Genomic DNA, 23,365 nt, shown 5'->3' with positions numbered 1-23,365 from the left:
TTGTTCTTAAAACAGTGAACATGCTAGAGCTTCCTCATTCGCCCCTCGCACCGGCAATGCGCGTCGCTTTGGGTTACTTTTGCCAGCCCTCCACTATGCTAAAAAATTATGGGGAGTACCCTGCTGTGATGTTCACTGTATTGTATCACTTGAGTTTTGACCAAAGTGAAAAAAAAAAAAAAAAAAAGATAATCCCTACCTACCGACCCTAAATTTTTTAGGACTGAAACAGGAAACACAACATTTTTTTTCCTAGGCCTAGATAAACTTTCCTACTTTGTATCTGTTCATTGAACAAAGATCATAAATGATGTAATTTACACAATGAAGGACCTTATGTGCACAATCAGTGGGAAACATACAAAATACGCAAGTTGTAAAGGTCAATAAATATCATTAGGTGAAGGTATGAGATCGTGGAACTCTAGGTTTGCGCCAACGTACCTTTAGTCCAAAGTGCAAAGTACAACAAGTACCGTTACGTTAGATTACGTTGGTCAGACTCTTGTTTTCTAATCCATTTTTCAACACGATCTTGCCGACAAATCACATTTATAAGTTATCTGGTGGATCTTGAAACCCTGAACAGTCGACAGACGGGATATGTACTTACTTTTTAGTGGTTGTCAGCAGAAAACTTCCGTCAACTTTCGGAGCCAACTTCGAGAACTTTTTCTCACCGCCATCTTGGATAGAACAGTTTATAAAGCAATAGGGGTGATTAAAAAAAAAATAAATGAAACAAAAGACAGCTTTTACAGATACAAATGTTTAAATCCATTCTATAGTACATTTTAGTGCGCACATTTACAAGACACTAAGCTGTGCGGTTGGGCATGAACAGAATTATAATCTACTTTTGACTCCTGTTTGGTTGTAAAATGGAAAATTCCCTGGGGCAAGTTTTTGGCCTCCTCCAGAAAAGTAGCTGCTTAAAACGAGAGTATTTCCAAATTTCCGTCCTTTGAGATTGCGGAAATTAAGACAGGCGAAGGGCTACCACGTGGCCTTGAGAGCGTACGAAAGCTAATTAAAAACAACTGGCATCCAAGCTACATGTAGCACGGCGAAACTTGAATGAATTTCATATTTGTGAGACAAGAAGACCTTGAACAAATGCAACGGTGTTTCTGTCTGTTTGTTTGTTTATTTAGATCTCTGTTTATTCATAAATTCCTTTTTTTCCTTTCCAAATGCTGTTAGGTATACCCACGAACGCCGGTAAATTCAAAGAATAGCCGACATGAATCCTTTCTTTCAAATTGGTAAAAGTAACGTTACCAGTTTAAGTTAATTACAATTCTGGTACAAATCAAGATGTCCGGAAACGAAACCCGTGATCATTTAGCAATAGAAATTGTTTTCTTACCGTCGTGGATAATTTTCAAAGAGAATGAAAACTTTTGATATATAATTCTCTACAGACAACTGACATACTCAGCTAAAAACATAGTCTCTCTACTCTGCTCATCAATGACATGTCCTTGGTCCGCTGCAGTTATCTCCGACGATAAGTTCCAAACTAGTCACAGAGAATCCATTTTAAGTCCAGAAAAACAGAAGTAAGATCCTTTGTTGAACGCATTAATTCATAAACGAAAACAAAATCACGCGTAAAATGTGATGCTGGGCAGCGTCGTCTTTATGACTTTGGTCAATCACGTTGGCAGCCGCCATGTTTGTTGATCTTCGGCGGTATCCATGGAAACCACCGTCTACGTCATCATCTTCGAAAGTTGTCATTGGTTGTTCTCAAGTAACCACGACGTACGGTCACATAGACATCTAGCGGTTACTGATATTATTGCAGTATTCGATCGCCACACTGCTGCAGTATTTCAACTGGATAATAGGGGTCGCTTTTGATCCATGGGGACCAATGCTAGCACACGATGCTGCAGTTCTGCAGCCAAATAATCGGGCACCTTTCCTACATGAGGAAGATACCAACTACTGACGTTACTATCATAACTGGTTGTCCAGAATATGTCATATTTGTGGAAGATTTACAAAAAATATGGACTTTTCTACCACTTCCTTCAACAAGAAAAATCAGTAGACCGTAGAAAATATATTTTTTTTGTACTTGAAGTCTTGTCAAGAAAGTTTACTTACCATAACAGGTAGTATGGACCAGTCTGCCAGACGGAGAGAGCTCTGGTCCCTTGACGTGTCTGCTGCCACATGCCAACACAAACCTCCTTTCTTCTTTCTTGCGCCTTCTTCAAGAATGGATCCATAAGTCCACTTAATTTTATGGATGACATCCTCTGGAGACCCCAAAAATGTGCGAGGGCAAAAAAAAATCCAGCAAAAAAATGCTGCCACACCACATGACTTAACATGCAGTTCATTCATTCCCAGGTTTGGTGGGAATTGTCTCTGTACATTCAAACACTTCAATGTATATATAATCTTATATATAAAGATATACCCTTTACACGATATGCTATCAACAATTATCATTTGACTACAGCTCTGTTCACATTTTATTTACAAGATTAATTATATAAAACATGCATGGATACAGTTTTCACAACTTATGGGTGACTTTGACCCATCGCTGAGGTCAGAAGATTGAAACTTCCTGTCAACTTTGACCCCTCAATTAGGGAGAGACGTCTTTGAGTCCATAAGTTATTTACAGCAACTGTACATGTCGAGCTAAGTTACTGTCTTTACAAAAATCCCTGAAGAATATTTCACATATTCCCGGTACTAAAAATGTAGACCGAAATCTAAATTCATAATACCAACATAATATCAACAGGGATAACCTGTTCAATTTTGGTCACTTCGAATTTAAAACAGTTTGGGAAATTTCATCTACCAAATCATAAAAGTGTAACTGGCTTTCATTTCGAGAAGATGGTATATTCATATTACTAAGGCTTCTTATTATGCTATCAAAAATTGATCTTTGATTGACAGCTGTCAGACTGCGTCATATGGCATGGCAAGGCTATGATTCACAGGTGTCAGACTGCGTCGTACGGCATGGCGAGACTATGATTGACAGCTGTCAGACTGTGCTATGATTGACAGCTGTCAGACTGTGCTATGATTGACAGCTGTCAGACTGTGTCATATGGCATGGCGAGGCTATCGTTGACAGGTATCAGACTGCATTGTACTGCCTGGCGAGGCTATGATTGACAGCTGTCAGACTGTGCTATGATTGACAGCTGTCAGACTGTGTCGTACGGCATGGCGAGGCTGATGTTGTAGTTGTACCCCTCGGGTTCGTGTCGGCATGACGAGGCTATGATTGACAGCTGTCAGACTGCGTCATACGGCATGGCGAGGCTATGATTGACAGCTGTCAGACTGCGTCGTACGGCATGGCGAGGCTATGATTGACAGCTGTCAGACTGTGCTATGATTGACAGCTGTTAGACTGTGCTATGATTGACAGCTGTCAGACTGCGTCATACGGCATGGCGAGGCTATGATTGACAGCTGTCAGACTGTGCTATGATTGACAGCTGTCAGACTGCGTCGTACGGCATGGCGAGGCTGATGTTGTAGTTGTACCCCTCGGGTTCGTCGTAGTCAGCCTTGCAGATGTCGGGAACGTCTTGAGTCGTCTGGTCCACCGAGAAATCGTACACGTTGATCCGACCTTTGACACTGCATCAGAAAAAAACAAACATGGTGGTCAGGAATAAGATGAAATAAGCATGATATGAAATAGAGGTTAGCCAGGCCTCCATCCGGGTGATTTGCAGTGAATCACCAAGACGAGACAGAACAGTTGCTACGGAGAAATCGTACACACTGATCCGTTTGTTTTCTCCGACGCAGTTTGACACTGCGTCGGAGAAAACAAACATGGCGGTCAGGAATAAGACGAATCACAGTATGAACTGCGCATGCTCAGTGTGGTGCATTGTGGGTAATATGTACACGTTGATCCGACCTTTGACACTGCAAGGAAACAAGAAGCAACGTCCTATCATAGATGTTGTCAATCTTAGATTTCATAAATTTTTTGCCAAAAACTGTTAACGTTATAATCACTGTTTCATTGATAGATGACAATGATGTTATGTTGTATTTTAGAAAGAGTTTTGAAAAAAATTTTAATGAATTGCCATTCAGCCAAAAGGTTGCAAGTGATTTATATATTTGAAGTCGTACACGTTGATCTGACCTTTGATACTGCGTCAGAAAAACAAACATGGCGGGCAGGAATAAGACGACTCCCAGTACGGACTGCACATGCGCAGAATGGTGCATTGTGGGTAATATGTCAAAGCTGACTTTTTTCCGTGTGTGTTTTGATCATACTTTTACATCTTGCATCATATTCCAATATTGAAATCAAGACTCGCTGTAAGGTCAACCAGTAATCATCAAGGTCAAGTAGAATGAGAACTGTAGTCTAAATTTTCAACTCTGTGTTTTTATCATATTTCTGACTTTGATGTGTGATGGGTTGAAGAGCTCCGGAGTAGGGTAGCACTCTGGCTGGTGCCTGTACTACAGTAGGGGTCCATTGCGGTGTGAGTGGACCAACACAGTATAACAGTATATAGACTACAGATTCTTCACGGAGATGTGAAGGCGATAGAGGAAACAAGAATCGAGACCTACTCTGGCTGTTGTACTGTGTATAGGCTATCTTAACAAAAATGAAGGCAGTCGCCTCAACGGAAAGAGTCGAGCCTTACCCTGGCTGTTTCCTGTACTGATCCTTCCCAGTGTGAGCGGAACAAACCTTACTGTACATAAATAAGGCTACAAACATGTGAAGGAAGAAAGAAGAAGCTAGCCCTACTCTGGCTGATGCCTGTACTGTACCGTGAGTGTATACGCCATATTAACAAAGATGACAGCAGAAGCCTCAAGAGAAAGAATAATCGAGCCCTACTCTGGCTGATGCCTGTACTGGTCTTTCCCAGTGTCAGTGGACCAAACCTTACAGTGTACAGGCTACAGAATCAAAGACGTGGAATTGCTAGAAGAAGAAGCTAGTCCTACTCTGGCTGATGCCTGTACTGATCCATCAGCTCCCCTCTACTGCAGTACCAGTCCTTCCCAGTGTGAGTGGACCAAACCTTACAGTGTACAGGCTACAGAATAAAGGACGTGGAATTGGTAGAAGAAGAGGCTAGCCCTACTCTGGCTGATGCCTGTACTGATCCATCAGCTCCCCTCTACTATATACAGTACCAGTCCTTCCCAGTGTGAGTGGATCAAACCTTACAGTGTAATTACAATGTACAGGCTACAGAATCAAAGACATGGAATTGACAGAAAAAGAGTACAGTCCTACTCTAGCTGGTGCCTGTACTGGTCCATCAGGTCCTCCCTACTACAATAACTGGTCCTTCCTAGTGTGAGTGGATATAAAAGCTACAAACATCGATGTGAAGGAAGAAAGAAGAGTCAAGACCTACTCTGGCTGGTGCCTGTACTGGTCCATCAGGTCCTCCCGGCTGCAGGAGGGTGTCGGGTAACAAGCCGCGATGAGGTGGGGGCCTCCGAACCGGCAGTACTGGATCGGGTGGACCTTACTGCAGGGGGACAAACAAAAATCACAAGTCAGGAAAAATTAGGTTAAAGCAGTCATGCTCAGCTCAAGTATCAAGCATGATTCTTTTTTTTTAGTTTAGCTACAAATGAAGACAAATGTGGCTGACCTACAGCTTGTGTTTCGGCCAAGTACAGTCGGGATACACACACGTACTACACACGTACTACACACATAGACACACGTAAACACACACACAGGCACGCACACAATGTCACACACACACACACACACTTTCTCTCTCTCTCACCTTGGCTTCATCTCCCACAGTTTGTTCTGCATGCGCAGGTCCCAGACACACAGCGCACCCTCCTGTCCGCCGCTCACCACCTTTACACTCGCTCACACGCGCGCACACATGCGCACACACACGCACACACATGCGCACACTTACACACACACAAGCAAACACACACTCATGCACACACACACACACACACACACAAGGACACACACACACACACACACACACAAGGACACACACACACACACCACACACACACACACACATACCACACACAGTCACAAGGACACACACACGCACACACGCGCGCACACGCGCACATGCACACACTCGTGCGCACATACACATTCACACACGCTCACACACACCTTGGCTCACACACACCTTGGCTTCATCTCCCAGAGCTTGTTCTGCCTGCGCATGTCCCACACACACAGCGCACCCTCCCGTCCGCCGCTCACCACCTTCCAGTCGTCCATCTGCACACACGACACGCCCAGCGGGTGGGCGTACTGGTTCAGCACCGGCTGGGGCGTCCGCAGGTCGAACACTCGCACCCTGGAGAACATGTGATGGTCATGTGTAAGACATGTGATGATCATGTGATGATCATGTGTTGATCATGTACTGCACACACGACACGCCCAGCGGGTGGGCGTACTGGTTCAGCACCGGCTGGGGCGTCCGCAGGTCAAACACTCGCACCCTGGAGAACATGTGATGATCATGTGTTAGACATGTGATGATCATGTGATGATCATGTGATGACTATGTGTTAAACATGTGATGATCATGTGTCCAGGTTGTGTCGCTAACTGCATTCTAAGCAGGTTGCAGGTCAAACACTTGCACCCTGGAGAACATGATTGTGATGGTCATGTGTTAGACATGTGATGATCATGTGATGATCATTTGCTGCAGTATATGAATAAACTCAATTCCTATATTCTATATCCTATCAGATACTGTAGAAGCCACGGATAATAACCGCACACCTCTGTTAATTGCACGGAATCCCAAAATCAAGGGTGGTACAGTCCAACTGGATAACTTTGCATTATTGCACCACCCGGATAATTGCACAGAATAAGCTGGCAAATTGGGTGTGCAATTACACAGCTTCTACTGTATCACAATACTCAAAGACAATATATGCAAATCATTTTCCATTATAACATGTAATACTATACACATTTCTTGGCCATACTCCAGCTAATGCTATCCACTGCAATAATCATGCCAACTCCAAATTCCATGGATGACAAGCTATCTACTGCAATTACCATATGTGGTTCATGCCACATGTTATAGCTCTGTACTTGATTACTGTGACGATGATAGTGCATGTGAGTGGGACTATTGATGTCGACTGTTGCATCCAGTAAAAGGGTGATAAAACTTGTTCCCAAATTAGAGTGCTGACTGTGAGCCGGCCATTAGCGGCACAATCTGGGGCTATTAACTGGTAACAGTGTCCAAGAGTTTGACTTGCATTTGATGAGTTGTATCAAAGACTTTAACAAATGGTGCATACAGCTTTCTGTGCTAAAAGCACTCACATGTATGAGAAAAAACAGTATGAGTTAATATGCCATACAATCAACTCAGTGTGGCCTAACTAAGTCTTATTTTTTCCTTGCCTTTATATTTGGCCCCCGTGACGAGCATGCTGGGTGGACTGTTCTGCCGGAAGCGTGATGATGTAAGGAGTGAATCAAAGGTAGAAGGAAGACAGAATCTTTTGAATATATATTGGAACAAAACTTATTGTACTTCTTATTCAAAACTTCCTCACCTTTTATCCTCGGCCCCCGTGACCAGCATGTTGGGTGGACTGTTCCGCAGGTCCATGCAGGTGACCTGACCCCGGTGACCCCGCAGACTGGTCAGCTGTTTCCCCGTGTCCAGACAGTAGCACTGCACCTGGGGGGAGAAAGGGAAAGTAGAAGGTGACCTCAGATGGGAGAAAGCGAAAGTGTTGTAATAACCGTTAAACTGCCAGAGTTTCAGCCCCATGAAATGCTATCAGTGCCTGGGTTGGCCGCTGACCTCCAAAAAGAACCCCCGAACAAAGCTGAAGTCCCTCACTTCTAGGGTTCGTGCGCTGCCATAAGCTATCCCAGATATATCCGGGCACAGCACACAGGGTATGTATAGGTGTGCCGGATATATCCGGGCTTGGCAGTTTGACTTTAAGGGTTCTAATAAATTGGAGCCCAGTAAACGGTTGAGCTAAATCTTCCAACAGATGTGCCAGAGAGAACAAACTGTACAGTACTGTAACTGTTACTATATTTATAAGGTCATTCAAATATAATTCAATCTCTAGAACTGGATAAATAACAGATATTTACTTCCGAACGTTTCGAGTGACATCCATCAGTATTCTTCAGCATCACTAGAATGAACTAGCAGAATAATCAAATACAAGTACAGCTAACTATAAAAACTGGTTGAACGACCGACTAACTAACTTGAAGCAAATGTCACTCAAATGTAAATCATGTTAGCATAGGCGACTGCTGCCCATTCCGCTGTGGAGTCCAGATTTCCCATGAAAACGAAAGTGAAAACGAAAGTGAAAAAGAAAGAGAAAGTGACGCCACCTTGAAGACGTCCTCCAGGGAGACGCCGAAGCAGGTGGAAGCGACGGCTGCCCGTTCCGACGTGGCGTCCAGACTCGCCACCACGGCGCCGTACAGAGAGTGAAACCTGTGTCGCTCCTCCGGCAGGCGGTGGGGGCGGTACGCGTACACGTCGTAGTCTGTCGCCATGACAACCAGGTGGTCGGACAGCGCCTTATTTGGAGGCCCGCCCTTCTGTACTAGAGTCAGGTGTGACACCTGAGGAGATGTGAAGGATCGTTTTGAGTCAGGAACACAAAGTCCCATTCATCTAACAGGCATATCAATGACCTGCTACATGTAGTTCAATCTGTTCACTCTCATACACTGAAGGATTGACATGGTCTGAGGGGAAGTCTGAACCTTGGTACACACAGTTTCAGGGAGTCAAGATCAGGGTTGTAGCCAGCCTGAAATCATTTTCAATCCCCTCGATTTTGGATCTGAAATAAAAAGACTTCGAGCCGTAGGCATAACGTTCCTAAGGGGATCCGGGGGCATACTCCCCTGAAAAATTTTGAAATCTAGACCCTCTGAAACCCAATTTCCTGCATTTTGCGGTGTAGATTTTGCTGGTAGAGTAAGCTGTTCATCTGTTTTGGTGAAAAATTACACAAAAAGACAGTTTTTTTATATCTTTACTGACTTTACATATAGATTTTTGTCCATCACAGAGGACGGAATGGGCAAATTTGTTTCTGTCCCCAGCTGCAAAATTCCTTCAAAGGACTGAAGGACGGCTAGAACCGTGGTCAAGATACCTTGTAGTCAGATTCAAGTTTTCCAACCCATGACCTCATCATGACATCTTGCTGAGTTCTTACTTTTAAAATATGTCCCAATTACCCAGATAACTAAATTCAACAAATAGCAGTATTAATTGGTAGCCAGTTGACCAGACAGTGAGTATAACTGCATCTCGTATACATATATTCAACATCCGTCTTTCCAGATTCGGGAATCCTAAAGGACATGAGGTCGTCACTTGACAAGAACCTGAGGAAGACCTATTAAATGGACAAAGGCACCTAGACGTCTATCATCAATCAGTCACATTCATGTTCAAGTAGTCTTACCCTCGCCTGAACACTTGAGAATAACAGACAAGACAGAGAATATACACATTATGTCATACCTGTGACGCGAAAACGTTTGATACGAGTGTTCCGGACCGTGTGATACTTTCCGTATCACACGGGTTCTAAGTTGTATCACACAGGCTTCCTTCGAGTAAATCAAACTATTTTGAACGGGCCGAATACGGCACGGTGGAAAATTCAAATACCGGATTCGGACGTTAGAATTGCTGTTGTTACAATGTTTTGTTTGAGGACACAACATTTTGTCAACTTCTGGTGCATTTCACACTCGGTCCCAGCCCTCCCGCGGGTCGGATCACCCTCCGGCCTTCAGCTGTCGGGAAATCCTACCCGCGGTCAGGCTGGTACCTCGGGTGATACACCGTGTTGTATTCTATATATACATGTATATGCTGAGCCTCAGCTGTTACTGCTGACCTTTTTATCACAGCTGAAGTTCTGTCGACAGTGCCAGACCCCCACAGCGTCCGGAGAGTCCACCCTGACCACCGAGCCTCGAGCACAGGCCACCACGGCCCCCCCTGGACAGGTGCAGATCTGAGGGGGGCCCCCCTGGTCCAGGGTGAAGTGGTGCAGGGGGGTGCCTCCATGTTCAGTACTCCAGATGCTCACATCACCTGGAGGTGGTGGGAAGAAAAAAACGATGATGGTGCAGAAATCCAACATTGTTCTTGTTTTTGTTATTGGGTGGGCCGACTACTCACTCTTGGCAGCCAGGGGCTGAATTGGAGGGAGCTTACAATGGGCGGGGCTAAATCGCAAGTGTCTGGAGCGAGCTGCCATTCAGCGCCACTCAGGTGACCTCAATACGACTGTAATTGCCCTAAGTGCGGCCAAGGTACTGTAGGTTTTGAACATTGAGGCTGAAACTGGTGAAAACAGCTTAAAGGCGGCAAGGTCATCTTGTGGTTAGGGTTGACGACTCTTAGGATCGAAAGGTTGCTACTTCAACTTCATTTTATGCAAGACAAAGAACTGTGCATTACTTCTTGCATTATTCCTAGCCAATTTTCTTAGAGTAAAGAAAAAATTATATAAGTTTGTTAAATGAGTCAGAAGAGTGAAAGAAAGGTCAATTTCTTCTTTTTGGCCATGTTAAGAAAAAAATCAAGCAACTTATAAGAGAAGAAGAGAAAATTAAAAAAAAAAACAGAGTACTGGGAGTACAGTACAGTCAAATTCTGACCTTCTTCACAGTTTTCAATATGCCATCTTGCTCACTTTTTGCTAAGAAAAATCACCAAAGGACCAAGAAATCAAACTGCTGTGGCCTAAAGAAGAAAAATACATCTTAAAATCGTTGTACCGTTCCCGAAAGATGCGACAGTGACAGTGGCGTAGAGGAAGACATTGCAGACAGTCAAATTCTGACCTTCCTCACAGTTTCTAATATGTTATCTTGCTGACTTATTACTGAGAAAAATCACCAGAGGACCAAGAAAACAAACTGCTGTGGCCAAGAGAAAAATGAAAACATCTTGATCGTCATACCGTTCCCGAAAGACGCGACAGTGACGGTGGCGTTGACGAAGACGTTGCAGACAGTCAAATTCTGACCTTCCTCACAGTTTTCAATATGCTATCTTGCTCACTTATTACTGAGAAAAATCACCAGAGGATCAAGAAAACAAAACTGCTGAACCTAGAGGTTCCTAGAGGGGGACCTAGAGAAGAAGAAAACTTCTCAACTGTCGTACCGTTCCCGAAAGAGGCGACGGTGACGGTGGGGTTGACAGAGACGTTACAAACAGCCTGCTCCTGGGTAGACTCTAACAGCACGCTGGGCGTGTTCTCATCTGCGAGGACGTCCCACAGCCGGACTATTCCTTCTGAGAACCTAGAAGGAAGAAGATACCTTAAATATAGAACACAACACAAGGTACTCCTTATCGTTCAAAACTTAGACCCCGTTCACACTCAAAAAAATGAAGCGGCTTCAACGTCGAAGCCGCTTCAACGGGCAAGCCGCTTCAAAAAAATTACGTTCACACTCATTTCAGACAATCCGATTAATCGCACACAATTCCGTACCTGGACTTCAGGTACTTTTTTACAACATTGTTTGTAGGTTTCCTCAAACCCACTCTTTATAGTCTTATATCATGATCCAGAGAGAAAGCTGTTCAAAGATATGCTTGTTTTTTGTGATTTTGTTTTAGCTTGCTGTGTTTCCTCTCTCTTCGCGTGAAAAAAAAAGCTTTGTTTGCTTCCCATTCCACTTGCCTTGACCCTACAGCGATTTTTTTTTCTTTCCAGACATTATCATTGGGCACAAAAATCAGTAACGTGAGCAAACCTGTCAGTGTGGCGTGTGTTCCTGCTCCCGATACCTGGATATATAACCTCAAACAGGGGGCAAATCGGAAATTTGCATAGAATCTATCCCGCGTTGCGTTCACACTCGCGATTTCAGCCAAGCGGCTTGTTCACAAGTGTCTCAAACTACCTCCCAGGGATGGATTGCAAACGAGCCGGATCGGTGACAATCCAAGCCGCTTGGAGCGTTCACACTCAAGAAAACGATCCGGATCAAGCGGCTTCGACGTTGAAGCCGCTTCATTTTTTTGAGTGTGAACGGGGTCTTACAGTCCCATGGCCGCACCTGGGGCAATTACTGTCGAATGGCAGCTCGCTCCACACATTTCGACAGTCGTACTGAGGTCACCTGAGTGGTAGGGAATGGCAGCTTGCTCTAGACCCTTGCAATTTAGCCCCACGTATTTTAATCTCCTTGAAATTCAGCCCCTGGCTGCGAAGAAGGAGTAGTCGGCCCACCCAACAATATCAATCAGGCCCAACCGCAGTAGGATCGCATAACAGCCATCCAACCTGCAGGAGAGCCTAGAATACCCCAGGTTGTATTTTATTCATATCATGCCAACCCAAGGAAACTCAAGTTTATTGAAACAAGAAATCTTTTTAAAAAAGCTGTGCCTTTATGTTATTTTGGTAAGTTAGACTAGATTCTACGCTTAAAAATCCTGAGTTCCACATGTCGCCCCCCTCCCCCCTCATTATCATAATTTATGTCAGATGAATTATTGGCACATTAAACAGGTTTTGTAAAACTTTTTGACCCACAATGAATATGCATTATATTTTATTACAAACTAAGTTCCTTCTGATGCAATTTGTGATATATCTTTATATAAACATGGTGAGTTAAAGCGTAGATTTATTACGCTGGACCACATACAGTAACATGCGTCTAGAAGAGCGTTTTAATACTCGCCTGGAATGTACCATTGTCTAACTAAGCCATGAAACTCGGCAAGGAAAGAAGGGCCTTTGGAAGGGGCTTTGGAAGGGCTGGGTTAACAGGTCCGTCCATCCATGGATCCATGGAAGAAAGCTGGCGTAAAGCCTTGCCGGCGGCAAGGCAAAAAAAAGGAATCACTGAATCACTTTTAATTTAAAATGTCTACAGTACAAAGAAATAAATTGGTGTGGCTTGAACCTTGAATTATCAGCTAGCAGTATAATAGTTATAACAGTTGATTTTGTAACAAATACCAATAATTTCCAGACGGTCCATTGAAAAAAAAAAAAGAAACAAGTGTTTGTATTGACGCTGCCTAATCGAGGAGGCTCACACAAGCCGATGAGATTATCCGGCTGTCAAAAAGACTAACAATTTTATTGCACGACAGACGACAAACCCCGATAATCAATAACCCACGGATCAGAGATAGTCCTACAGGGGTACAGGATAGGGCCAGTCTTGGGGGAGGGATTAGACGCTAATCCTGCTGATAAGGAACGGATTAAGACGTCTTTGGCAATTCCGTGTTAGGAATGTCAGCTCCGCAGAGAAGGGAATTGGATCCTGATCCAGTTTTGTTTCACTGAAAGCTTTTCTGGGTGTCATTTCTTCTTCTATAACTGGGAATAAGGGTTCTAGTTCTACGGCCCTAAGATTGAGCTATAAAATACATCGTACTGTAAATGCATTTAAGTTCGTGGGGATTTCATTTCGCGGAAGCGGGAAAAAGGACTTTTCAAGGTGGTTTTAAGTTCGCAGTAGCACCATGCACTGTAGTTTCTTAATGCCATGGAAAAATTTCGCGGTGGTTTTAAGGTTGCAGTGAAGCGGCCAGCGCAAAAACCGCGAACATTAAACCAAAGTGAAAGTTTCTGCATTTACAGTAGTATTTTAGATTCAATCTCTGTAAAGAGTCAATTAGTTTTGCATCTGATTACATGTAGGTCTTGGTTTGGGGTGTGATGGAAAAGTGACTAATGAAATTAAAACCAAACTTTTAAAAATATACAGAATATTTAAAGATTTACAGAGCATGTTTGTCAACAGTGGTTTCAAACTGCAATACAGTTTTGAAAATATGGCAATTCAAAACTACTGAAAGTCAACTTGATATTCCTAACTACCCTATGCTTAGAAACACTGGATATAGGTTACCCTGCGGATAAAGGTGAACTAACATTATAGATTTACAGCATGCAGTGAGTATACCAGTCCGCATACATGAATTTGTACACTACTGTATGTCAGGCCTATTCCTCACTGAGTGCTGAAAATACCACAGCCACATTTCTCTGTCATTTCCGTGTTTGGTACGCTGATTTATAAACCAAGTTTGTAAACTGAGGAGAGTGATTTGCATGTAAAGTAGATCATAGAAAAATCAGTGTCAGGCAATGGCAAGTCAGCTTCTTGTTGTTGTTTTGTAAATCTTACAGTAATAAAATCTTATTGCATAATGCTAAACAGGGAACGGAGTTTTAGAAAAAGGTCAAGTTTGGACTTTTTTGTACAGTTAACTTCAAACTACAACACGTTCAACAGAGGGAGGGAGAGCAACAGCTTCAAAAGCAGGGAACACACTATCTTCCAAATGGGGTGCAAGCATCAGATTCAACAGCCTACTATTCCCTATATGGATGTCTCCTAGAGGGAATCACTAACTTAAAGACTAAGAGGTAAGAGGTAAAAGCAAAGGTAGTTCCACAGCTTTTTTGAGGCCATAGGGGCAGTAAGTTGTTATCCACTGTGTCTAGGGCACGGTATTGGGAGGCAGAGTCCATCCCTCTCCTTCCATTGACTTTTACCTTCGCATTTGAATTCAGATATCCATTTCTACACCTGTGTATAGTGAGGAAAGTCATGTCAAGTGCCTTTCCCAAGGGCACAATGTTGGTAGCAAGACAGGATTTAAGGACCTCTGGGTTCTGGGTCAAGCCCCCTGACGTTATACCACATGACCCCCGTGTCATCACTTTGATGGACCTTAAGAAAGTGGACCTGCATTTCTGAGACATCTTGAACTGGACAGGCCTAATGTCTTCATTGTCAGATTAGATTTAAGTGCCAAATCAGCCTGAGGCTCTGTCACCTGGAGTCACCTGTCCTGTATGGGGATCCGAGCAACATTAAATAGTTAATCTCGCTCTTAAGGTCAGTTACCTATCCTGTACAGGGACCTAAGGAACATTAAGGAGTTAATCTTGCTCTTAAGGAGTTACCTGTCCTGTACAGGGACCTGAGCAACATTGAGGAGTTAATCTCCCTCTTAAGGACTGGAGTCATTTGTCTTGTACAGGGACCCAAGAACATTAAGGAGGTAATCTCGCCCTTAAGGAGTCACCGCAACTTTCTTGCATTGGAGCACAGGTGGCACCATGACCAAGACACAGCCAAGTTAGTTTGCTGTATCACATCAAGTCTTGAGAAACACAACATTTTCTCTAATCCCCAAATCACATGTAAATCACACTCCACATCAGCCCCAGACAGCTGTTAGAGTGCATTTGTCTTGCCATTTGATGGAAATAAATAAACGATTTACTCCTGAAGACACTGAAAGACCTCACTAGGAAGACAAACTGCAAACAAAGTAAAGTCACATGAATTTCTGATTAGGAAAAGTATGAGGTTGCCATGGTGACAGCCACGCCCTTACCCCGCCACGATGTGGGTCCCACAGGAGCTGACAGCAGACAGGAACCCTCCGATGGCGCACTCCAGGTAGTCAATCTGTCCCACACGGCTCTGGGGGAGGGGAGGAAATGGTGTTTGTTTGTTTGTTTGTTTGTTTATTCAGAAACTTCATGGGAAAAGACCAAATGTACTGACTAGCTTTCTTTTAGTCAATTTTTTTATAGTCTACATACAAACATGAATAGACCTTGAACAAAATGACAACTGAGTGACACAAACATCAAAATTATACACACAGACATGTGCACACACACACACTCTTTCTCTCTCTTGCACACACACTCTCAAACATAAACACCCACAGTAAAAGTGCCCTGCAAGCTGATTTGAGCTTCAGTATCACGAACAAAGGTTCAAATGCATGCATGCACACACGCACACATACACAAACATATGCACACACACGCACACGCACACACACACACACACACACACAGAATTGTTAACCACACCAAGACTGAGTTATCTCACCTTCCAGTTGCTTGTGACCCTCCTGTCTGTCTCGATGTGCGTTTTGACGACCTCCTTACACTTTTGACCTCCTGCACTGAGGTCACACCCGAGACTCCTCCCCACCTTCTGCCACAAAACCTCATCATCGGCCAGACTTCTCCAACTGGAACTCACCTGCAGAAATCAATCCTTCATTGAGTTTTACATGTTCACCTGTTTTTTTCTAGTTACAGGTAGATGTACTAAATACTTGATCTACCATTTTATTCTAGTGATGCTGAAGGAGAGTGATGGATGCAGGGTTCAAAATACCCACTTGCACACTTGCAACCACAGTTTGCTTGGTGCAACTTTATTTTAAACCAAGGCAGCACACTGCGCAACCTGAAATTTTGCACTTAGAACACTGCTTTTCCCCCACCCACGTGTATAAGCTTTTGCATCTATTTCTTGATAAGATAAAACATATTAAGTAAGTAATTACATGTAACTGGAAGAAAAGATAACAGATAGGTAGCTGATATCTGAATAAAGTAATAACTTGGAGGAGGGGCAACCTGAAATGTTGATGTTGAAACCTGCATGGCTTTTGACTCAGGTTGCCTACCAACACTCTCTTTCCCAAGCTTTTTCTCCAGTGACAACATAGTAACTCACCAGTGAGAAAAAACTGATGAGAGTTAACCCAGATTCAGGACAGCTCCGTCCCTATCCAAGATGTTGGTCAGTAATTAGCACCTAACAGATTCAACAGCCTCATCTCGTTTACTACCAGGATTGGACCAGACTAAACACTTTCCTGAAATGACTTTATAAGTCTCAGGTAATCTCAGGTAATCAGGACCACCTCCCCTCACCTGAACAATCAGTCCCACTGATGAAACCTGCGTCCCACTTTAGCAGGTGTCAGGGCTGATCACTTTCACTGCCAATCACTTTCACTGCCTTAGACATTATTACGTATTCATTCTCTGGCCACCTAAATTCAATTTGTAGGTTCTGACATATAAAAGTAGCACGGAACTGGAAGATTAAAAGTGCCAGCCATCTGCTATGCAAATTGATGGTGGTCAAAACTAGTTCCGGATCTAAATCTAAAAGATTTTTTTTCCTCAAATATGTAGAAATCCTAGCAATTTTGAGGTGGGTGTGACAGGGGAGGGTTTCTACTTTCCAAGCGTTCATATGAGGGTATGTTTGTATGCCAGTTATGCCAGAAAGTTGAGTTATTAACAGTTGCTTCTTCCTTTTTGTATAGGAAACCACATGACCTACATGTACCTTGGTACACGTAGTTTCGGGCTTTTAGCCAGACATGCGTCAACGCGTCATCTGGACGCACTTTTCTTAGAATAACAAGAAATTTGATGCCCCTGGACGCCCTTACACTGGGGAGAAAATCCTTGACAAGCATGAAATTCTGATTGACCAGGGATGCTACCAGGTCATCTGTGGTCTCAATCTTCTACTGTGACCTCTGTAACAGTATTTTTGCCACTTGGGAAACCTTAGAATGCACTATTTTAACTTAAAATCATCAAAAACTCTGCACCATGGAAGGTGGATGCCCCCCGGACCCCCCTACAATAGTCACTTATCGTGACTCACCAGTAAGTTTGGACTCCCTATTATAAAATCCTAGTTAAAAGCCTGCATAGTTTAAGGGAGTGAGAATAGTCAGATGCAAGTTTTCCTCCCAATCCTTCTTGGGCTCTTCTGAAAGTTATACCTCCAAACAACCAAAAACCAAGAACCAAACTTAATGTGGGCTTAGATCAATCACATGCACAGAAGCTAATTAGCAGGCTAATGTGCTAACGAGCTAACTCCACAGCTCAGCACAGCTAACGAGCGAAGCGTCCCCGGTGGGAGGAGGGTTATCTTACTGGCCTTGGGCTGGGCTGGACACAGACTGATGGGGCACTTGGGACCACTAACTTTCCAAATACAGTACAAAAAACTTTCTAAACTTGTCCGTGCCTGTTGTTTGAAGTGGAGTGAGACTTGAGACAACAGGCGCAAACAAGTTTAGAAAGTTAGGAACATGGTTATCTCACTGGCCATGGCTTTGGGCAGGACTGGACAGAGAATGATGGCACACTGGGGCCCACTACTAGTAACTTTAAAAATAGATGTACAGTAAAACAAAATTCCTAAACTTGTTCATGCTTGTTGTGTAAAGTAGAGTGGCAGAAGGGCTATCTTACATGTATCACTGGCCTTGGGCTGGACTGGACAGAGAATGATGGGACAATGAGGGCCGCAAACTTTACAAATACAGAATTACTCTTACGTACTCCGAGATGACACAAGGAGAAAGCTACGCGGTTTGGGGTCAAATGATGTCTTTATTCTGCTCGATGAGAGGCTTACAGGTTGTGCAAAGACATCAACGGCCTAAGACCAAGGTCTTGCCGATTACAACAATGTGGGGTCTAAGACCAGGATCTTGGCTATAACAATGAGCAATACAGTGAGTGTACATATACATGTAGTGCTACAAGTCAGCAAAATTCCCTACGATTGCTCTATTAGCAATCCTACCATAATTACTCTTACGTACTCCGAGATGACACAAGGAGAAAGCTACGCGGTTTGGGGTCAAATGATGATGTCTTTATTCTGCTCGATGAAGAGGCTTACAGGTTGTGCAAAGACATCAACGGCCAAGCCGAGCGTAGTGAGGTGGCCCCAAACCGCGTAGCGGAAAATGTGTGGAGAAGGGTGGTATTGTTATTGTAGTAGATTAGAGAGAATATAAGATTTCAGGTCAGTGTCAAGGAAACAGTCCAGGACTGGTGAAGATCGCCCTGCAGAACGCCGCTGGGCACTGTCGAACAGCGTAGACTCGGGCCGTAAACAGGTGCGCCGACGCGGTGAGTCTAACTTAGTACTGCGATGTGAGGGGTCCTGAGGGTCCTCAGCACACCGCTGGAGCTGGTTTCCTTGTGTTGTCGAAGGTGAACAGAAGGAACGCAGAGAAGGAAGTGCCGCTCATGTACGTAGCTGCCGCGCCGCTGATGGAACCATGACTGTCACGGGAGATCACGAACGTCTCGCGAGGATTCGAGAAGATTCGGTGGGACTGTTGGGGTGGGGGGCGGTCACCGTTTGGCCTCCAGTTCGACTGTACGTCTCCTAAGAGAGAGGGCAAGTCCTTCGTAGCTTCTGCAAGGTTGTCTGAGACAGAGTTTCAGTGACGTGATGTTTCGGAGCCCCAGGTAGAGCGAGTTACTGGCTGTCGAAAGTGGCTGGATGGCGCGCATGGCCATGGCGTGGTGTTCGGACAGCTCGCCCTTCGTGGTGATGCGCTTTATCGGCCGATTCCGTGAGCCATCCAGCGGTCCCACATCGTCTACTGGCGGAATCGTGTGCCTCAGTGGTTCGGACACGCTGTGCACTGGGTAGAAGCTCTTGATAAGAACTAAAATCCAGCATTTTTTAACGAAAGGATAAGCAGAATGCGAGCCCGGCCGACCTAGCCGGCGGATGTCGCTCAGTGAGGTCAAGGGTCGTTTCCGTCAGCAAAATTCCCTACGATTGCTCTATTAGCAATCCTACCATGAAAAACAAATTTGTAAACTTGTTAAAGTTGTTTGTGCTTGTTGGCTGATGGCCAAAGCTGCCCAACTAGTCTGACACTTTTCTTTGAGTTTGAAACTGTTCGGTTTGGAACATCTGATACTTCTTATTGATGATTTAAGAACTTTTCTGTATTTGAGCTGTGCACTTATCTGTGCACACCTGCCCAGGTGTTGTACCTTACCTGTGCACACCTGCATAAGTCCTCCATGCTGAGGTGTTGGAAGATCTGCAGAGCGAGCTCCCTGGGAAGACTGACCTCGAAGAACGGGATCTCGTTGATTTCATCCTTATCAAAGAGGAAAAACAGTATTGCCATGAGGAAGGTGACAAAAGGACTACTGAACTTTGATGGGTAAATATCTCTTGCAAAGAACTGTCAATATGTATATAGTGTCTTTATGATGGTATTTCATGATAACCTGTGAAAGTTACATTCTCCCAATGTACTGGTACATATGTAGTATCACTATCAGGGCTTGAAATTCATTTTTGGGATCAGGTGCGCCCAGCTTAAAAAATTGGGTGCACCAAAATATTTTGGGGTGCACCACTTGAATTTAAGTAATAACCTAATAATAACACATAGGTACAAGGTATCAAATTCTTAAACAAGTACCATGATAGACATTTTTATTATCTTTCTAACTTAGATATCAAGAATATGTTGTATACTTAGTCTAGTACTTTGATATCTTTACATACATGTACATTAACCATAGAAAATATTTGGGTGCACCCTGTGCACCCACAGAAAATGATTGGGTGCACAGCTCCAATTTTGGGTGCACATGCACCCAGTAATTGGAGCCGAGTATCCAACAGCACCCTTGGCATAATGAAGGTTAACCCTGCAGAAACTTATCACACCCATTCACAGGTTAACACCTGCGGAGGTGCCGTCACCTGTGCCAGACGGGACGATAATTATCATAACGTTACTCCGCTGATTAATACGTGCAGAAACACGTTTTGATGATCCCGTCTCACCCCGCCGCCACCGCGCCGATTTGCTGACAGTCAGTCTGTCTGATAGGTTAGCTGCCACCTTTGTATTGTAGTAATATCACACTTAGGCTGAACCAAGTCAGTTTCTTGGTTATCGGACATTTTTTTCCAGTTGTGATTCAAGAACAGGACAAAATGAAAAGAGAGAACATGTTGCGATAATCCAGGTCAGGTCAAAATGGAAGAAAAGTTGAGGCCGTATCAATTGAATTTCTTGGTTTCTAAACATTTTAAGTAAAAATTTTGTAACAGGACACTGTTTCTATGATTTTAGTATAGAATTGTCATTCCAATTATCATAATGTTAACGTGCAGAAAAAAGGTTTTGATGATCCCGTCTCACCTCGCCGCTATCGCGCCGATTTGCTGACAGTCTGTCTGTCTGATAGGTTTGCTGCCACCTTTGTATTGTACTAGTAATATCACACTTAGGGCTAAAACAAGTCAGTTTCTTGGTTATCGGACAAATTTTTTTTGTAGTGGTTCAAGAACAGGACAAAATGAGAGAACGTGTTGTACTATTCCAGATCAGGTCAAAATGGAAGAAAAGTTGAGGCCGCATCAATTAAATTTTTTGGTTTCTGTATCTGTATCTATATAGCCGGCATAACCGCTGTTCGGCGTAACACACCAGCTTCGCAGGCACGAGGCGCGGCAGCAGCTGATTATATTGCACCGAACGACCCGTCACACCTAACTTTTGCACATCTATCTGCAAGCGTTCTTTGAAGCTATTCAGAGAAGATGCCCCTACTGTGCTTGGTGATAACAAATTCCACTCTACGATAGTTCTGGGAAAAAACATTTTTAGTACAAATTTTGTAACAGGACAAATTGTTTTTATGATTTTAGTATAGAATTGTCATTCCAATTATCATAACGTTACCCCGCTGATTAATACGTGCAGAAACACGTTTTGATGATCCCGTCTCACCTCGCCGCCATCGCGCCGATTTGCTGACAGTCTGTCTGTCTGATAGGTTTGCTGCCACCTTTGTATTGTGGTAATATTACACTTAGGGCTAAACCATGTCAGTTTCTTGGTTATCGGAATTTTTTTCCAGTTGTGATTCAAGAACAGGACAAAATGAAAAGAGAGAACATGTTGCGATAATCCAGGTCAGGTCAAAATGGAAGAAAAGTTGAGGCCGTATCAATTGAATTTCTTGGTTTCTAAACATTTTAAGTAAAAATTTTGTAACAGGACACTGTTTTTGGAAGGATTTTAGTATAGAATTGTCATTCCAATTATCATAACGTTACTCTGCTGATTAATACGTGCAGAAACACGTTCTGATGATCCCGTCTCACCTCGCCGCCACCGCTTCGATTTTCTGACAGTCAGTCTGTCTGATAGGTTTGCTGCCACCTTTGTATTGTAGTAATATTACACTTAACGTTAGGGCTAAACCAAGTCAGTTTCTTGGTTATCGGAAATTTTTTTCCAAATGATTCAGCCTCAGGAACAGGACAATTATGAAAAGAGAGAACGCTTGTAATAATCCAGATCTTAAAGGAAAAATAAAGGAAAAGTTGAGGCCGCACCAATTGAATTTCTTGGTTTCTTCACATTTTAGTAAAAACTCTTAGGATACTCTGTTTTCATCCTTTTAGTTCAGAGCTATCTACTAGTACCCGATTACCCCTACTGTAGGATTTGACAATTCTACAGAACAAAAATGCTCCCATTTAGACTAACTGCTAGATATAAAATCCCAGGTTTTCAACAATCTAACGAGTATGATGCAACAATTTCCACCCTCATAGTCTTACGCTGTATTACCTTGTTTGTTTATTCATCTATTCCCTTTGGCCAATAGATTTCGTGAATTAATTTTACCAATAAATCTTACAGAAGGCCCTCTTAATTTCATGTTTACAAGTGATCTAAGTTATTCTAACGTTATAATTTGATGATATTGATAAATTGTCATAACGTTATATTTTTTAACTTATAACGGTTATAACATTTATAATAGGAGCATAAAACCAAGAAATCCTATTGTTATGGCCTTATATTCCATATTTTCCGGGCGAGCAGGCAGGAATAATAGCCGAGTGATTACCAGATCGGAGATCAATTGCTCCAGTAAGGAGTGCTGGTTCCCCCGAGGTTCGGGCGCCTCTCCTGGCGACACCGGCCCGGCACAGGCGTCTGTCCGGAGCCTCTTCACAACATGCCGCCCTGACAACAGACTCTCCGCTGTCTCGCCCTGTAACAACTGGTCGGCAAGGGCGAACGGAGGGTAATGCTGGTTTGAAGCGTCCTGATTGCACGAAGGCGGCCGCGACAGTCGATCCGGAGGCGACTTTTCAGTCAAACTTTCTTGTTGTTGTTGTTGTTGTTTGGATGAGCCGGCGCCCCCCTCCCACCTCGAACCGACAGAGCTGAAACCCTGAGTTCTTTGCACACGAATATTTTGACCTTGACCGCTTGGCCCTGCTGCTTCCTTGTGGTTGGAGCTGTGTATCTCTTGTTTCCATTGTTCCACAAACTCTTTTAGTTCTTCAGGACGAGCCATGGTGTTGTGGTGTCGCCCCCCCTCCCCCTTTTTTACGTCACGCCGCCGCCATGATGGATGCCTCCACTGCGCATGTGTCAGCAGGGAACCCCCCCCCCCCACTTAATGACGTCAGTGCAAAACAATAATAAAGAAACTTTTCGGCAAAAAATCATACACAGATTCTAATGACGAAATAGAATACATAAATGGATAAGCAATAATTACGCTATTGGATAAACGTTGTAGAAATAAGGCAAAGAAAATATAAAAGTTAAAGTTTGCTGTTTACTCAAAACAATGTTACGCAAACTCTCGCTTAGAGATTGTATTTCTTCCTATCAATACAAAAACGACCTTG

General features: G+C 43.6%; 2 protein-coding genes and 1 long non-coding RNA gene across 8 annotated transcripts in view; 1 reads left to right on the top strand and 2 right to left on the bottom strand.

Annotated features, from left to right (window-relative positions):
• Positions 1–23,076, bottom strand: part of LOC118426274 (F-box/WD repeat-containing protein 8-like) — a 48,408-nt gene extending 25,332 nt beyond the window's left edge. Inside the window, exons 1-9 of one of the 3 annotated variants that reach the window (XM_035835569.1) lie at positions 22,570–23,075; positions 19,680–19,784; positions 15,932–16,087; positions 15,423–15,511; positions 11,202–11,341; positions 9,922–10,121; positions 8,387–8,623; positions 7,576–7,703; positions 6,375–6,486 (exon numbers count right to left, since the gene is read on the bottom strand). In XM_035835569.1, the coding sequence (XP_035691462.1) occupies positions 6,390–6,486; positions 7,576–7,703; positions 8,387–8,623; positions 9,922–10,121; positions 11,202–11,341; positions 15,423–15,511; positions 15,932–16,087; positions 19,680–19,784; positions 22,570–23,025 (1,608 nt within the window). In that variant the 5' untranslated portion in view covers positions 23,026–23,075 and the 3' untranslated portion in view covers positions 6,375–6,389. Of the gene's footprint in view, positions 1–6,374; positions 6,487–7,575; positions 7,704–8,386; positions 8,624–9,921; positions 10,122–11,201; positions 11,342–15,422; positions 15,512–15,931; positions 16,088–19,679; positions 19,785–22,569 lie in introns of those variants that run through there. The other 2 variants (XM_035835567.1, XM_035835568.1) reach the window with 2 other exon arrangements.
• On the bottom strand, positions 2,476–6,397 carry LOC118426290 (F-box/WD repeat-containing protein 8-like). 4 transcript variants are annotated; one of them, XR_004832374.1, is made up of 4 exons: positions 6,165–6,397; positions 5,403–5,519; positions 3,427–3,630; positions 2,476–3,374 (listed from the first exon to the last, which is right to left on the bottom strand). XR_004832374.1 is itself a non-coding variant. In XM_035835592.1 (4 exons), exons 1-3 carry the CDS (start codon positions 6,380–6,382, stop codon positions 3,489–3,491), a joined length of 477 nt encoding a protein of 158 aa, XP_035691485.1. In that variant the 5' UTR covers positions 6,383–6,397; the 3' UTR covers positions 2,476–3,349; positions 3,472–3,488. The 4 variants fall into 4 exon arrangements, 3 of the variants coding, with proteins under 3 accessions (XP_035691485.1, XP_035691486.1, XP_035691484.1); XM_035835592.1 differs by having other exon boundaries at positions 2,476–3,349; positions 3,472–3,630; XM_035835593.1 differs by having other exon boundaries at positions 3,497–3,630.
• Positions 18,172–18,654, top strand: LOC118426296. The gene is made up of 2 exons (XR_004832375.1): positions 18,172–18,288; positions 18,559–18,654. It is a non-coding gene; the product is annotated as an uncharacterized LOC118426296 (long non-coding RNA).
• Positions 23,077–23,365: the final 289 nt, after the last annotated feature.

Source organism: Branchiostoma floridae, chromosome 11 (assembly GCF_000003815.2).
Source record: "Branchiostoma floridae strain S238N-H82 chromosome 11, Bfl_VNyyK, whole genome shotgun sequence".
Classification (NCBI taxonomy): domain Eukaryota; kingdom Metazoa; phylum Chordata; class Leptocardii; order Amphioxiformes; family Branchiostomatidae; genus Branchiostoma; species Branchiostoma floridae.
Note: the sequence above shows the minus strand (reverse complement) of the source record. Positions and strands in the feature narration are given on the sequence as shown.

Coding starts and splice junctions, on each gene's coding strand:
- LOC118426290 (XM_035835591.1), bottom strand. CDS start 6,382: ATGATCATCACATGTCTTACACATGACCATCACATGTTCTCCAGGGTG. Junction 5,520..6,164: donor CTCTGGGAGATGAAGCCAAG/GTGTGTGTGAGC, acceptor GTCCCCCTGCAG/TAAGGTCCACCCGATCCAGT. Junction 3,631..5,402: donor CAGTACAGGCACCAGCCAGA/GTAGGTCTTGAC, acceptor TTTCTGATGCAG/TGTCAAAGGTCGGATCAACG.